Genomic DNA, 16,287 nt, shown 5'->3' with positions numbered 1-16,287 from the left:
GACCAACCCACCCAACCATATGCTGAACATTCACCCCCCTTGAACACCCTTAACGACTGGAACCCAATCTCCACTGAGGACACCATCCGCCTGATGAACTCCATCCAGTCAGGATCCCCCACAGATCCATGTCCTCACCACATCTTTAACAAAGCAGACTCCATTATTGCACCGCACCTCCGAGACGTCATCAACTGCTCCTTCAACTCCGCCACCTTCCCGGAAAGCTGGAAACACGCTGAACTCAGCGCCCTTCTGAAAAAACCCACAGCGGACCCTACCGAACTCAAAAATTACCGCCCCATCTCGCTCCTTCCTTTCCCGGCCAAAGTCATCGAGAAAGCTGTCAACAACCAGCTCGCCGCTTTCCTCGAAGCCAACAAATCCCTGGACTCCTCACAGTCTGGCTTCCGAGCAAAACACAGCACTGAGACCGCCCTCATCGCAGCAACAGACGACATTCGAACTCTACTGGACAATGGAGACACAGTCGCCCTCATCCTCCTCGACCTCTCTGCAGCCTTCGACACAGTCTGCCACAGCACCCTTTTACAACGCCTCAGAAACATCGGAATACAAGGAAAAGCACTTGAATGGATCACCTCGTTCCTCACCGGAAGAACCCAGAGAGTCCGCCTTCCACCATTCAAGTCCGAGGCCACTGAAGTCATCTGTGGCGAACCACAAGGATCCTCACTCAGTCCCACCCTCTTCAACGTATACATGAGCCCCCTCGCGGCCATCGCCCGCCAACACAACCTCAACATCATTTCCTACGCGGATGACACTCAACTGATCCTTTCACTCACCAATGACCCCAGCACTGCCAAAACTAGCCTACACGAAGGAATGAAAGAAGTTGCCGAATAGATGAAACATAGCCGTCTGAAACTGAACTCAGATAAAACAGAAGTCCTCATCTTAGGTACATCCCCCTCTGTATGGGACGACTCTTGGTGGCCGGAAGCCCTTGGAAAAGCACCCATCCCGACAGACCACGCACGGAACCTAGGCGTTATCCTGGATTCTTCACTTTCAATGAACAGACAAGTCAGCGCCGTCTCCTCATCCTGCTTCAACATTCTTCGCATGCTCAAAAAAACATTTTGCTGGATCCCCACCGAAACCAGAAAAACAGTCACCCATGCTCTGGTCACGAGCCGACTGGACTATGGAAACACCCTCTATGCAGGTACTACCGCTAAATTCCAGAAAAAACTCCAACGAATCCAAAACGCCTCAGCCAGGATCATATTAGACATCCCGCGCAACGAACACATCTCTGGTCACCTGAAAAGCCTCCACTGGCTACCCGTCAATAAGAGGATCACTTTCCGACTTCTAACCCACGCACACAAAGCACTTTACGAAATCGGACCAGAATGCCTCAACTCACGACTGTCCTTCTACACCCCCTCCCGCCAACTACGATCTTCCAGCCAAGCCCTCGCCACTGTACCTCGCATCAACAAGACCACCATGGGAGGTAGATCCTTCTCATACCTGGCAGCTAAAACATGGAACTCACTTCCCACTTTCCTTCGCCTTACCCAGAACCACCTGGTATTCAGAAAGCAACTTAAAACGTGGATATTTGACAAGTAATCCTCCTCCCCTCCCTAAGCGCCTTGAGACCCTCTGGGTATGTAGTGCGCTATATAAATTCTATGACTTGACTTGACTTGTAGTAGAGTGAGTAGTAGGGAGTAGTAGAGAGTGAGAAGTAGAGAGTGAGTAGTAAAGAGAGAGTAGTAGGGAGTGAGTAGTAGAGAGTAGTAGAGAGTGAGTAGTAGAGAGTGAGTAGTGGAGTGTGAGTAGTAAAGAGTAGTTGAGTGAGTACTTAGAGTAGTAGAGAGTGAGTGGTAGAGAGTAGAAGAGTGAGTAGTAGAGAGGAGTAGAGAGCGAGTAGTACAGAGTGAGTAGTGGAGAGTGAGTAGTAGAGTGAGTAGTAGAGAGTAGTAGAGATTGATGAGTAGAGAGAGAGTAGTGGAGATTGAGTAGTAGAGAGGAGTAGGGAGCGAGTAGTAGAGAGTGAGTAGTAGAGAGTGAGTAGTAGAGAGAGAGTAGTAGAGCATGAATAGTAGAGAGTAGAAGAGTGAGTAGTAGAGTAGTAGAGAGTGAGTGGTAGAGAGTAGTAGAATGATTAGTAGAGAGTAGTAGAGAGGGAGTAGTAGAGAGTGAGTAGTGGAGAGTGAGTAGTAGAGAGGAGTAGTAAGCGAGTAGTAGAGAGTGAGTAGTATAGAGTGCGTAGTAGAGAATGTGTAGTAGAGAGAGAGTAGTAGAGAGCGAGTAGTAAAGAGTAGTAAAGAGTAAAGAGTAAAGAGTAGTACAGTGAGTAGTAGAGTATTAGAGAGTGAGTGGTAGAGAGTAGTAGAGTGAGTGGTAGAGAGTAGTAGAGTGAGTAGTGGAGAGTAGTAGAGAGCGAGTAGTGGAGAGTGAGTAGTGGAGAGTGAGTAGTAGAGAGGAGTGGTAGGTGAGTAGTAGAGAGTGAGTAGTAGAGAGTGAGTAGTAGAGAGTAGTAAAGTGAGTAGTAGAGAGTGAGTAGTAGAGTGAGTAGTAGAGAGTGAGTAGTAGAGAGTGAGTAGTAGAGAGAGAGAGTAGTAGGGAATGAATAGTAGAGAGTAGTAGAGAGTGAGTAGTAGAGAGTGAGTAGTGGAGTGTGAGTAGTAAAGAGTAGTTGAGTGAGTAATTAGAGTAGTAGAGAGTGAGTGGTAGGGAGTAGAAGAGTGAGTAGTAGAGAGGAGTAGAGAGCGAGTAGTACAGAGTGAGTGGGGAGTGAGTAGTAGAGTGAGTTGGAGAGAGAAGTAGAGATTGAGGAGTTGAGAGTGAGTAGTGGAGAGTGAGTAGTAGAGAGGAGTAGGGAGCGAGTAGTAGAGAGTGAGTAGTAGAGAGTGAGTAGTAGAGAGTAGTAGAGCGTGAGTAGTAGAGAGTGAGTAGTAGTAGAGAGTAGTAGAGCATGAGTAGTAGAGAGTAGAAGAGTGAGTAGTAGAGAGAGAGTAGAGAGAGAGTAGTAGAGAGTGAGTAGTAAAGAGTAGTAGAGTGAGTAGTAGAGTAGTAGAGAGTGAGTGGTAGAGAGTAGTAGAGTGAGTAGTAAAGAGTGAGTAGTGGAGAGTGAATAGTAGAGAGGAGTAGTAAGCGAATAGTAGAGACTGAGTAGTAGAGAGTGGGTAGTAGAGAGTGTGTAGTAGGGAGTGAGTAGTCGAGAGTAGTAGAGAGTGAGTAGTGGAGAGTGAGTAGTAGAGCGAGAGTAGTATTGAGAGTAGTATTGTTCAAATTCCTTTATTCGGTTTCCAAAATTTCATAGAAAACCATAACAGTTCACATAAAAACATATACAAGAAATATATTTATGTCAACACATTACACAATTCCACAAATATTTCAGAGGGGTAATTAAAAAAAACTAAAAGATCTAAACAGATCAGTTATAAATTAATACAGGATTTTTTTAAAATAATTGACAAGGCACGAATTCAAATGAGATTTAATCGGTGATTGACACAAAACTTCAGAGAGAGTAGTAGAGAGTGATTAGTCAAGAGTAGTAGAGTGAGTAGTAGAGTAATAGAGAGTGAGTGGTAGAGAGTAGTAGAGTGAGTAGTGGAGAGTAGTAGAGAGCGAGTTGTAGAGAGTGAGTAGTAGAGAGTGAGTAGTAGAGAGTAGTAGTGGAGTAGTAGAGAGTGAGTAGTAGAAAGTAGTAGAGAGTGAATAGTAGGGAGTGAATAGTAGATAGTAGTAGTAGAGAGCAGTAGAGAGTCGTAGAATGTAGTAGAGAGTGAGTAGTAGAGAGTAGTAGGAAGTGAGTAGTAGAGAGTGAGTAGTTTAATTTAAAAGGAACACAATGAGAGGGTTCAATTTGCCATATAAAGTATGATTAGTACTGCAGAAAGAAAAATGGGGGCACATTTGAGTGACTTCTCAAATCCTCTTCTATTTCTTAAAAAAATTCTGACATGCAGACTGAAACATGCACTTTCAATACCTGCAGCAGATTTCCCTGGTGAACAGTAGCTTTACTACAGTGATCTAATAAGCAACTAGAGTGCTAACATTCTGAATTCATGGCAAATGTGTGACACATCTGAATGCCTTCTTGATGGAACCAAAGTAAAAAACTGCAAGTATTTCCTACGGAGAAGACTATAAGAAATGAGGAAATTAGGAAACTTCATAACAAATAAGTCTCCCAAGATGGCCACCAGGGACAAAAGAACCCAGATGTAGCACAAATATCACCCAAATGTAGCTCAAGTATAGCCCAATCACAGAATGTCCCAGAATGTTCTAAAGAACAACTAGAGTGCTAACAGTCTTACTTATGACAAAAGTATGGCACACCTGAAGCCATCTTGATTTGAATAAAGTGGTTAACAGTTAAACTATTTAATGTGCAAAGGAACAAAATGAGGGGGTTCATTTGCCATAGAAATTATAAGAAGTGCTGCAGTAAGAAAGACTAGGGCACATTTTGACTTCTCAAATCCTCTTCTATTTCATTAAACAATTATGACATGCAGACTGAAACATGCACTTTGAATATCAGCAGCAGACTTCCCTGGTGAGCAGTATATTTGCTACAGTGATTCAATGAGCAACTAGAGTGCTAAGATTCAGACTTCATGGCAAATGTGTGACATATCTGAATGCCTTCTTGATGGAACCAAAGTAAACACGCATTGAAAATGTAATAGGTCTCGCACTCGTTGAAGTTAAAGCAATTCTGTTTGTAATTAGGTGGCTTTTTAGCTTTGCTTCTATTAGTGTTTTTCAAACTTTCATGTACATAAAATGCATATGTATGCATATATGTATATTTATATGTATGCAGATTATATATGTGTATTTAAGTATGTATATGTACATACCTATATATTAATGAATATGCATATATATGCATACATATATATATATATGCATATGTGTGCTTGCGGAGAGAGGTAGAGAGAGGTAGAGAGGAAGAGGTGTAGAGGTAGAGATGTAGAGGTAGAGAGTGAGTAATATAAAGTAGAGAGTGAGTAGTAGAGAGTAGTAGAGAGGGTAGCAGAGAGTGAGTAGTAGAGAGTAGTAGAGTGAGTTGTAGAGAGTGAGTAGTGGAGAGTGAGTAGTAGAGAGTGAGTAGCAGAGAGTGAGAAGTAGAGAGTATTAGACAGTAGTAGAGAGTGAGTAGTGGAGAGTGAGTAGTAGAGAGTAGTAGAGAGTGAGTAGTAGAGAGTGAGTAGTAGAGTGAGCAGTAGAGAGTGAGTAGTAGAGAGAGAGTAGTAGAGAGTGAGTAGTAGAGAGTAGTGGGGCGTGAGTAGTAGAGAGTAGTAGAGAGTTCGTGGTAGAGAGTAGTGGAGTAGTAGAGAGTGAGTAGTAGAGACTAAGTATTAGAGAGTAGTGGCATAGTAGAGAGTGAGTAGTAGAAAGTAGTAGAGAGTGTGTAGTAGAGTGAGTTGTAGAGAGTAGTAGAAAGTGAGTAGTAGAGAGTGTGAAGAAGAGAGAGTAGAGAGAGTAGTTAAGAGTAAGTAGTAGAGAGTGAGTAGTGGAGAGTGAGTAGTAGAGAGTAGTAGGGAGCGAGTAGTAGAGAGTGATTAGTTGAGAGTGAGTAGTAGAGAGTGAGTAGTAGAGAGTAGTAGAGAGTGAGTAGTAGAGAGTGAGTAGTAGAGTGAGTAGTAGAGAGTGAGTAGTAGAGAGTGAGTAGTAGAGAGTGAGTAGTAGAGAGTGAGTAGTAGAGTGAGTTGTAGAGAGTAGTAGAGAGAGAGTAGTAGAATGCCTTCTTGATGGAAACAAAGTAAACACGCATTGAAAATGCAATAGGTCTCGCCCTCGTTGAAGTTAAAGCAATTCTGTTTGTAATTAGGTGGCTTTTTAGCTTTGCTTCTATTAGTGTTTTTCCAACTTTCATGTACATAAAATGCATATGTATGCATATATGTATATGTATATGTATGCATGTATTTATATTTTTTATATAGATATGCAGATTATATATGTGTATTTAAGTATGTATATTTACATACATATATATAAGTAAATATGCATATATATGCATACATATATATATGCATATGTGTGCTTGCGGAGAGAGGTAGAGAGAGGTAGAGAAGTAGAGGTTTAGAGGTAGAAGTGTAGAGGTAGAGAGGTAGAGAGTGAGTAATAGAGAGTGAGTCATAGAGAGTAGTAGAGAGAGTAGCAGAGAGTGAGTAGTAGAGAGTAGTAGAGTGAGTAGTAGAGAGTGAGTAGTGGAGAGTGAGTAGTAGAGAGTGAGTAGCAGAGAGTGAGAAGTAGAGAGTGAGAAGTAGACAGTAGTAGAGAGTGAGTAGTAGAGAGTGAGTAGTAGAGAGTAGTAGAGAGTGAGTAGTAGAGATTTGATTTGATTTGATTTTTCTATTTATAAAGCGCGCGAATGCCCGAGGGCGTCTTGGCGCTGAGACGTACCACTGGCTCTTGAAGATGTTGACTAGGGCTGTGCAGAGAAAAGCCATGTTTTAACTTCTTTTCTTTAACTTTTTAAATCGAAAACAGTGACTAAAATTAAAAACTTTACCAATGTAAATACTACTACCATGTTTTGTTTTAAAAACCTTTATTGTGAAAATGTCAGTATACAAATACGGGCCTATAACCACATGGGCCGGCCATGGAGTAAACTGGAATCGTATATGATGAGGAGACATTTACACTGTAGAGGAACGTAACGAGCGAGCCATTAGGTTGCAGGAACTAAGGTGTCTAACAGTTGCGGAATCGGTGGACATACATTTTGTAATTAAAATACGACAGGGCCACTTACAATAAAATTATCTAGATATACATTTGCGGGCAAGTACCATGGGTGACGTTAATTCGAACTTTCAATAGTACAGTAATCAATAACACATCAGAACTTAATATCAATAGGGATGTTGAAATATTCAATCAATTCTCGTCCCCGCCCGCCATGTGCTTCAAAACTGCATATGTATCTCGTGATATCAAGGTTGTGCAACCAGTACACAACAAGGAGTTACGAGTCCCATTTATACTGGCGCCATTTTGGGCGAGGCCGGGCAGGTCCAGGATATAGTCAAAATGTCTCCACCAACCAGCGGTCGGACCAGAACCCCTTTTGGCAGTCAAAAAAGGTTCAGTTAAATGACAACAGAAGAGATAGGCACAAGAACCATCAGTCAAAAGAGGGGAGGGCAAGATCTGAAGCCATTGTTCTACAAACTCTCAACCAGCCTTGGATGGAAAAATCCTGAAGAATGTACAAACTGAAAACCAGTTTTTTTCTGTATAGCATCAGCAGCAACGCTTGAGTCAGCTTTGTGTGAAGCCGCCATTTTGATTCAATCAATAGCGTCCCCCTGCACACATTCAGGGACCTGGTCGTGTCTTCAGGTCAAACGGATTGTGGGACAAGATGCAGAAAGGAAAAGGAAAAAAGTTCCGCCGGACCCCGGGAGCCGGCCGCCTATGTCATGGGCGATCTTTGGCCACACCAGGGCAATAGTGAAACTGCAGCAGGTACAAATAAGCTTCAGACAGTGTTACAAGCGCTGCTCAGAACTCTCAACTATGACACCACCTCGGTGCCATCCGGATCTTGGCGCCTTGTGCTGGTTTCGGCCTATTCACACATCGGTCCGCTACTGACACCACCTCACAGGCCAACGGGGAACCCCACGCCGACTTTTCGGCGCAACATTGTAGGATGGCCACACCAGTGCGGCAACTTGCTGGACACCACCTCGGTGCCATCCAGATCTCGGCGCGTTGTGCTGCCTTCGGCCTACTGTAGCCGCAAGTGCGGACGCAACTCAGCTGGATAGCGAGTGAAACACCAAGTGGCGCCCCACTGCAGCCGAGGAGCCTCCATCTTGGGGGCGACGCACACCACCTCGGTGCCATCCAGATCTCGGCGCGTTGTGCTTCCTTCGGCCTACTGTAGCCGCAAGTGCGGACGCAACTCAGCTGGATAGCGAGTGAAACACCAAGGGGCGCCCCACTGCATCCGAGGAGCCTCCATCTTGGGGGCGACGCACAGCATCACATTGCTTTCCAATGCAGTCAGATCCTCAAACAGCCCCCACTGACTGACGCGACCTCACATTAATTAAAATACGACAGGGCCACTTACAATAAAATTATCTAGATATACATTTGCGGGCAAGTACCATGGGTGATGTTAATTCGAACTTTCAATAGTACAGTAATCAATAACACATCAGAACTTAATATCAATAGGGATGTCGAAATATTAAATCAATTCTCGTCCCCGCCCGCCATGTGCTTCAAAACTGCATACGTATCTCGTGATATCAAGGTTGTGCAACCAGTACACAACAAGGAGCTACGAGTCCCATTTATACCGGCGCCATTTTGGGCGAGGCCGGGCAGGTCCAGGATATAGTCAAAATGTCTCCACCAACCAGCGGTCGGACCAGAACCCCTTTTGGCAGTCAAAAAAGGTTCAGTTAAATGACAACAGAAGAGATAGGCAACAAGAACCATCAGTCAAAAGAGGGGAGGGCAAGATCTGAAGCCATTGTTCTACAAACTCTCAACCAGCCTTGGATGGAAAAATCCTGAAGAATGTACAAACTGAAAACCAGTTTTTTTCTGTATAGCATCAGCAGCAACGCTTGAGTCAGCTTTGTGTGAAGCCGCCATTTTGATTCAATCAATAGCGTCCCCTGCACACATTTAGGGACATGGTCGTGTCTTCAGGTCAAACGGATTGTGGGACAAGATGCAGAAAGGAAAAGGAAAAAAGTTCCGCCGGACCCCGGGAGCCGGCCGCCTATGTCATGGGTGATCTTTGGCCACACCAGGGCAATAGTGAAACTGCAGCAGGTGCAAATAAGCTTCAGACAGTGTTACAAGCGCTGTTGAGAACTCTCAACTATGACACCACCTCGGTGCCATCCGGATCTTGGCGCCTTGTGCTGGTTCCGGCCTATTCACACATCGGTCCGCTACTGACACCACCTCACAGGCCAACGGGGAACCCCACGCCGACTTTCGGCGCAGCATTGTAGGATGGCCACACCAGTACGGCAACTTGCTAGACACCACCTCGGTGCCATCCAGATCTCGGCGCGTTGTGCTGCCTTCGGCCTACTGTAGCCGCAAGTGCGGACGCAACTCAGCTGGATAGCGAGTGAAACACCAAGTGGCGCCCCACTGCAGCCGAGGAGCCTCCATCTTGGGGACGACGCACACCACCTCGGTGCCATCCAGATCTCGGCGCGTTGTGCTTCCTTCGGCCTACTGTAGCCGCAAGTGCGGACGCAACTCAGCTGGATAGCGAGTGAAACACCAAGGGGCGCCCCACTGCAGCCGAGGAGCCTCCATCTTGGGGGAGACGCACAGCATCACATTGCTTTCCAATGCAGTCAGATCCTCAAACAGCCCCCACTGACTGACGCGACCTCACAGGCCAACGGGGCGCCCCACGCCGACTTTCGGCGCAGCATTGTAGGATGGCCACACCAGTGCGGCAACTTGCTGGACACCACCTCGGTGCCATCCGGATCGTGGCGCGTTGTGCTGCCTTCGGCCTATTCGCAAATCGGTCCGCTACTGACGCCGCCTCACGTGCCAACGGATTTTCTACGCTTTTTTATAGCCCTATGCCGCATAACAGGTCATGTGACTTGTTTATAAAACTTTTCATTGGTTCATTTTACTTTTGGTTTCCTAATGATGGAAGGCTTGATCATATGACCTAAAAATAACACTTTTCATTGGATTAAAACATTTTTTTTCCCAAACGATGAAAGCCCCACCTTGTTTCTGGATGTTTCAGACTGAAGCTGGCGTCAGCATGAGAGCACCACCATCTTGTGGCTCCGTAGTGGTCATTCCGCGAGCAATCATGGCAGCCGCTCCGCACCGGAAGCCTGCAGGAGTAGGGGGCCCCCAAGACTTTTGTAGAATCTTCAAGGCTCAGGGGACGCTTTCGAGAATGGGGTCCAAGACCTAGCAGACAAGCATCCGAGTTCCAAGGTGTCCCAGGGCCATTTTAGTGGACCAGGCCCAAATCCGAAGAGCCGTCCGCCATTTTAAGAGTCCTGTGGCAGCCGCCTATCGCTGCACCGCAAGAGTGGGCGCAACTCAACTACATGGTGAGCGAGACGCTGTAGCCGCAAGAGCGGGCGATAAACAGCTGAATGGCGGATGAGGCACAGTGTAGCAAAAGCGGGCGGAATGGCAACTGAAACGGTAAAGGGGCGCCCCACTACAGCAGACGAGCCTCCACCTGGGAGGCCCGTTCACGCCGCCTCCACCCCCCCCCCACGCCGTTTTTCGGAGCAGCATTGTAGGATACCAAAACCAGTGCGGCAACTTACTGGACATCACATGGGTGCCATCCACATCTCAGCGCGTTCTGCTGCCTTGGGACTATTCGCACAACAGACCGCTACTGACGAGGCCTCCCCCCGCACCCCTCGGGACGCCCCACGCCGTTTTTCGGAGCTGCATTGTAGGATACCAAAAACCAGTGCGGCACCCAGGTAACATCACCTGGGTGCCGTCCAGAACTGAGCACGTTGTGCTGCCTTGGGACTATTCGCACAAAACACAGCTACTGACCATTGTTGCTTCTTTTTTCAAAAAAATGTTTAAATGTATTTACTGTTTTTGTTGCGTTGCATATATTTATAAGTTATTAAAGTGTTATAATCCTACTACTTTGTTGGAGTGCTATATATTTTTAATGTGACACATAATTGTAAAAACTTTGATGTACAAAGAGGCATCCCTGGAATCTTCCGCTTCAGGCTCGGACCCACACACCCTCACAGTGAGAATCCCCTCCCCAAGCACAATACAGGATGGTTATCAGATAGTAGGAACGCGTGTGGTGTGACGGATCTCATCGGGTGGGGGACTTGATCTACTGTAACTCCTTTGAAGAGGGGTGATTCTCTACAACTGGGGCCATAAACTACATCTGCAGGGCTAGGTGATAGCCTGGGACCGGCCTGGACAATCGGACACAGAGGAAGAGGAGTGTCAGAGGGTGCGGTAGTGAATAAGGTGAAAGGGAGTTGTCGGGCGGGCACAGGGTGTGATTCTCAGAGAAGAACAGCGCAGATGGGAGGAGGTTTCTGGCCCATGCATGAGAGAGAGAGCGGGGGTGACCAGTGCGTGGGGGAGATGCTTGCGAGGGTGGGGAACCATGCTGAGGATCGGCGGCGTGCAGAGAGTGGGTCTGGTCAAGGCATCTAAAATGGCTGCCGTGCACGACAAAAGTGTGGCATTGGAAAAAAAGCAAGATGGTGCACACAATGTTTATCAATACGGATTAATTTATAACAATTATTTTTAACAATATATTTACTCGCAGTGTCAAAATGGCGATCAACACTTCCTAATTTCCTTCGAATCGAACGTTAACAGAAGTCAAGCGGCAAAAAAAAAAAAAAAACGCTCACGCGCAACCGCTGGAAGACAAGTATCAACATATATGAGCCTCCTCAACCACCCTCAGAAAGCATAGGGGGTCAGGATACGTCTCCCATACCCCCTTATACCCAATACTCACATTGCTTTTCCTCCATCTAGTAATTTAATTAAATCGAAACACAAAATGGCGAATTCACGTTTCGCTACCAGTTTGCGACCCTGTTCGCGAACCGAGAAGCGCTTCTACCGCGAAAAATCTATTTTTTTTTATTTGCCCCACGGGACCCTTTAATAACCCCAACATCATTCCTAGGGGGTCAAGAGGGGTCTACCTTGCCCCCTTTCATTAAATTCCCCATTCGTTTTTCTCCTCCTCTTGTCTCTCGATCCTACCGAGAGACAAGATGGCGGCCACACCGGACTGTTTAGAATGTTGACAGACACTGGAGAGCCAATCAGCTTCACTATGCAAAGCTCCGTTACGCGAAAAGTACGCGATCTGGAGCGCTATCTGGGACGCTGTCACAGATATATCTGTTTTTTTAAACGTTAATTTCTTAAAATCCACTGGAGCACATATATTGAGACACAGCAGAGGCACATCGGGCTAACAGTCCCTATAATTTTGCCAAGTTTCGTGTAAATCCATTCAGCCATTCGAGCTAAAAGATTCGAAAAAACGTGTTTTGGGGACCCCCCTTTTTTCTCGGCCCCCCCTTGACAAAACCCCCCCAAATTTTCAGGGTCTGCTCAGAAACAAAATTTCAGCCGATTCCGTCCACAAACGCCAAAGTTATTAGACATAGAATTTTCAAAAGTTCCATAGAGAAAAAATCCTAACTATATAGGTAATATATATATATAATATATAATATATATATATATATATATATATATATATATATATATATATATATATATATATATATATATATATATATATATATATATACACACATGTATATATGTATGCATATACATATATGAATTTATATATATAATAAACAGATTGTACATAATATATTGCCATATCTATCTATCTATCTAAATAGAAAGATAGATAGATAGATAGATAGATAGATAGATAGATAGATAGATAGATAGATAGATAGATAGATAGATAGATAGATAGATAGATAGATAGATAGATAGATAGATAGATGGATAGATAGATAGATAGATAGATAGATAGATAGATAGATGGATAGATAGATAGATAGAATACATTTGTACAGTGTATGTCCCCAAACATTTACCAAAATTCAAATACAAACTTTCTGTTTTTCTTTCAGGCACTGATCAAAGTCAACGTTTGCACTGTAATGTTGGGAAAATGAAAGCTGACAACCACAGTTCTTGAAGGATTTCCTTATTGTAGGATTCTCAGATCTTCCACAATTAAGTATTCCCCTTTTTATAGCATTTTTGGTGATTTACATCTTTACTCTGATGGGAAACCTACTGATCATTGCAACTATTTACTGCAACTCACAACTACACACACCCATGTATTTTTTCCTCACAAACTTGTCCTTCAATGACATTTGTTATACCACAGTTGTTTTCCCACAAATGCTGGTCCACGTCTTCTTGAAGGACACACATGTCTCTTTTAGTGCATGCTTACTGCAGGTGTATTTATTCTTGGTGATGGTGGCAGTTGAATATCTCCTTCTCTTGGTAATGTCTCTGGACCGGTATATTGCCATCTGCAATCCTTTACGATATATGACTGTCATGAATAGGAATTCATGCTTTCAACTGGCTCTGGGAACCTGGGTAGCAAGTTTCATGATCCCAGTTCCACACACTGTATTACTGTCTGAGATTAATTTCTGTGAGTCACAAACACTTAACCATTTTTTCTGTGATGTGACAGCTCTTCTGAAGATTTCCTGCAGCAACACACACACAATTGAGACCCTTACATATATTGTGGGTTCTGCAGTGACGTTCATGTCCTTCCTTTTAATCATCATTTCCTATGTTAAGATTGCCTCATCCATCCTGAGAATAAAATCAAAAGGCGGGAGGCAGAAGGCATTCTCGACATGTGTGTCACATATTACTGTCGTTGTTCTATTCTTCGGTTCTCTCTTTGCTACCTATGTGCGCCCCACATCAACATATTCAATGAGAGAAGTCAAGATTTCATCTTTGTCATATATTGCTCTTGCTCCCCTATGTAACCCTATTATATACAGTCTGAAAAACACAGAGTTTAAAAATGTTTTGAGAAGGACAAAGGATATACGATAGAATTTGGAGGAATAGCACACTACCTATTTTAAGATGGCAAACCTGAATTGTGTGTACAGGTGTCTGATTTTGTGGTATATGTTTCTGTATAAAACAATAGTTTGTTATATTAAGTACAACACTAAATTACAATAATCATCATAGGCTATTTACATTTTACCATGTTAGGTTAAACATCTACCTAAATCACTAATGTAAAAATGATTAAATTGGAGATTTTTTTAAAATGATCCATAAATTCTGCCTGTTACAAATTCCATTTTCTACAAACATAGATTATTGTTTTTATTTCTCGGTGCTTATAATGTTTTTTACAAACTATAATCATTTTAGTTCAATGTCACAAATGCAGAACTTACAATTTTGGATAAGAGATTTGAAGCCACGTATACATGTTACAGTGCTCACCATAAACAACAGTGATTGATGTGACTGCCCTCATGAAAACGAATGATTTTTGTGTCATACCTTATTGTAGACTAGCAGCCCGCCCCGGCGTTGCCCGGGGGCAGAAGGGGGCTGGGGGCTGCATTTTGTGCTTTTGTTTAGTCCCGGCCGGGCCCTCCGCCCTCCCGCTCGCCCGCCCGCCTGCCCTGACATTGCCTATACCGCTGCCCGCCCGCCTGCCTCCCGCCCACCGCCCACCTCCCGCCTCTGCCTAGTAGCCCGCCCCGGCGTTGCCCAGGGGTAGAAGTGGGCTGGGGGCTGCATTTTGTGCTTTTGTTTAGTCCCGGCCCGGCCCCCCACCCTCCCGCCTGCCCGCACCCCTGCCCCGACATTGCCTATACCGCTGCCCGCCTGCATGCCTCCCGCCCGCCTCCCGCCTCTGCCTTACCTCAGCCGCACTCCGGACTTAGCCCCCACTCCCGGGCCCCCGCCCGCCCCGACATTGCCCGGACCGCCTCCCACCTAGTCTTACCTGAGCCACCGCGCCACTCCTCGCCGCACGTCGCCGCTTGTCACCGCTCCTCCCCGCCTGTCGTCATCACGCAGATGTAGGTCGCGGTCAGCGCTACGGCACGACCGGCGCTTGTTTTAGGGGACTACTTTGTTTCTAAACTTACATTTTTTAATTTACGTTTATTTTTTATTTTATGCAGCCTATGTCCATCTACACACCCTGAGGATTACAACAATGTATTGGGTGTGTGGATTGGCGCTGTGGTTTCCGAGTTTACCTTGCCAAAAGGTTTCTGTTCTCTCTTTATAATAGTAGTATAGATAGTTTCTATTACTGGATTTCATTACCTTGAGAATGCTAAGGGTCAATTCTTCCAATTCAGCCAACAATTTAAAACATGTTGAAATCCAAACGGATATAATTCATTCTCAGAAAGAATCCATTAAATACAAAATAATCAAAGGAAGACCGAACCATCTAACGATATTGGTTCTCAACAGCAAGGAACATATCAAGATCTCAGTCACTGCTACACAAAAAATTAGAAAGAAGATCTGGCGACTGGACAAATAGCTTTGATCCTTTTCCCGATACAATGAAAAGATTACAGCATCAACTAAAGCCTACAGTAAACTAAGTATAGGGATAATCCTATTAAAGCAAGAACGATGTCAGCCTGATAATCTCTGTACAAGTTCTATAAGTACAGAGTCATATATAGCATTAAGCCACACAATCAGAAATGTCAAGAGATGTCTGTACCGCTCCAAGCCTCGATTAAATCTGCCTTGCCCAAAGGTAGCTTCAGTAATTAAAAGGCTCAAAGAGCATTCAAAAAACATGACCTCGCACTTTTTATAACAATCTTCTTTTTCTCAGGAATGATTTTGCGCACTGCATCCTACTCACATATTTCATTCTTCACTTTCAAAGCATCCTTGGGTTCCTCCTTTATCTAATTGCACCAACTAGTACACTCCCTTTGTTCCTCATTAAAATTATTTGACATTGCCAGTTCTTCTGCACTTCTCCAACTCTTAAATACAATGTGCCTTTTAATAATTACGGAAGGTTTTTAATCTGCACCTTCAAAGGATGCGAAGAAAACATGGGGTCCACAATCAGGCTAACTTAACAGTTCTTACATGCATGTTAATTCTTCAATCTAAATAAAATTCAATAAATGATACTGTGCTCTAGTATGTGGGGCACTTAAACTAATACATGTACCTTTAACTAAAACATTAACTGATCACATTTTAGAAAGAAGCATTGAAAACACATACTATACATCCCCTCTAATCCCTGGCAAATGCACTGAATTTACTGCATTCTAGCTCATCCCTTTACAATCTAAACTTATAGAAGATTAATATCAGCATTTCTGGTGTCCCTGAAAAGGCAGCACATTAATATGCACACACATGGGTAACATCAATTACAATGCAGGCATTACATCGTAATGCCTTTACAACGCAGTCAGTACCAAGACTGCAAAATTACCATGAGTTCCATTACAATGCAAGCCATTAAAACGGCTTTCCTTTGAGACTGGTGTTGGATTTTAAGTCCAACACCTTCCCTACTGATACACCTACTGGAGTTCAAATAATTATTTAAACTATTCCGAAGTCCAGTGCTTCCCTAAAACAAGTAGTTGTAATGACTTGCTTTGTAATGGTACTTGTGGTAATGACACGGTCGTGGTACTGAATGCGTTGTTAAACCATACATGGTTTTGGCATGTGTGG

At 44.2% G+C, this 16,287-nt stretch overlaps 1 protein-coding gene across 1 annotated transcript in view; it reads left to right on the top strand.

Moving 5' to 3' along the window:
- Window positions 1-13,635, top strand: part of LOC147700757 (olfactory receptor 5J3-like) — a 155,191-nt gene extending 141,556 nt beyond the window's left edge. Inside the window, exon 2 of the mRNA XM_086929219.1 lies at window positions 12,730-13,635. Within this exon, the coding sequence (XP_086785345.1) occupies window positions 12,730-13,635 (906 nt within the window). The remainder of the gene's footprint in view (window positions 1-12,729) is intronic.
- Window positions 13,636-16,287: the final 2,652 nt, after the last annotated feature.

This window comes from Lissotriton vulgaris, chromosome 7, assembly GCF_964263255.1.
Source record: "Lissotriton vulgaris chromosome 7, aLisVul1.2, whole genome shotgun sequence".
Taxonomy (NCBI): domain Eukaryota; kingdom Metazoa; phylum Chordata; class Amphibia; order Caudata; family Salamandridae; genus Lissotriton; species Lissotriton vulgaris.
Note: the sequence above shows the minus strand (reverse complement) of the source record. Positions and strands in the feature narration are given on the sequence as shown.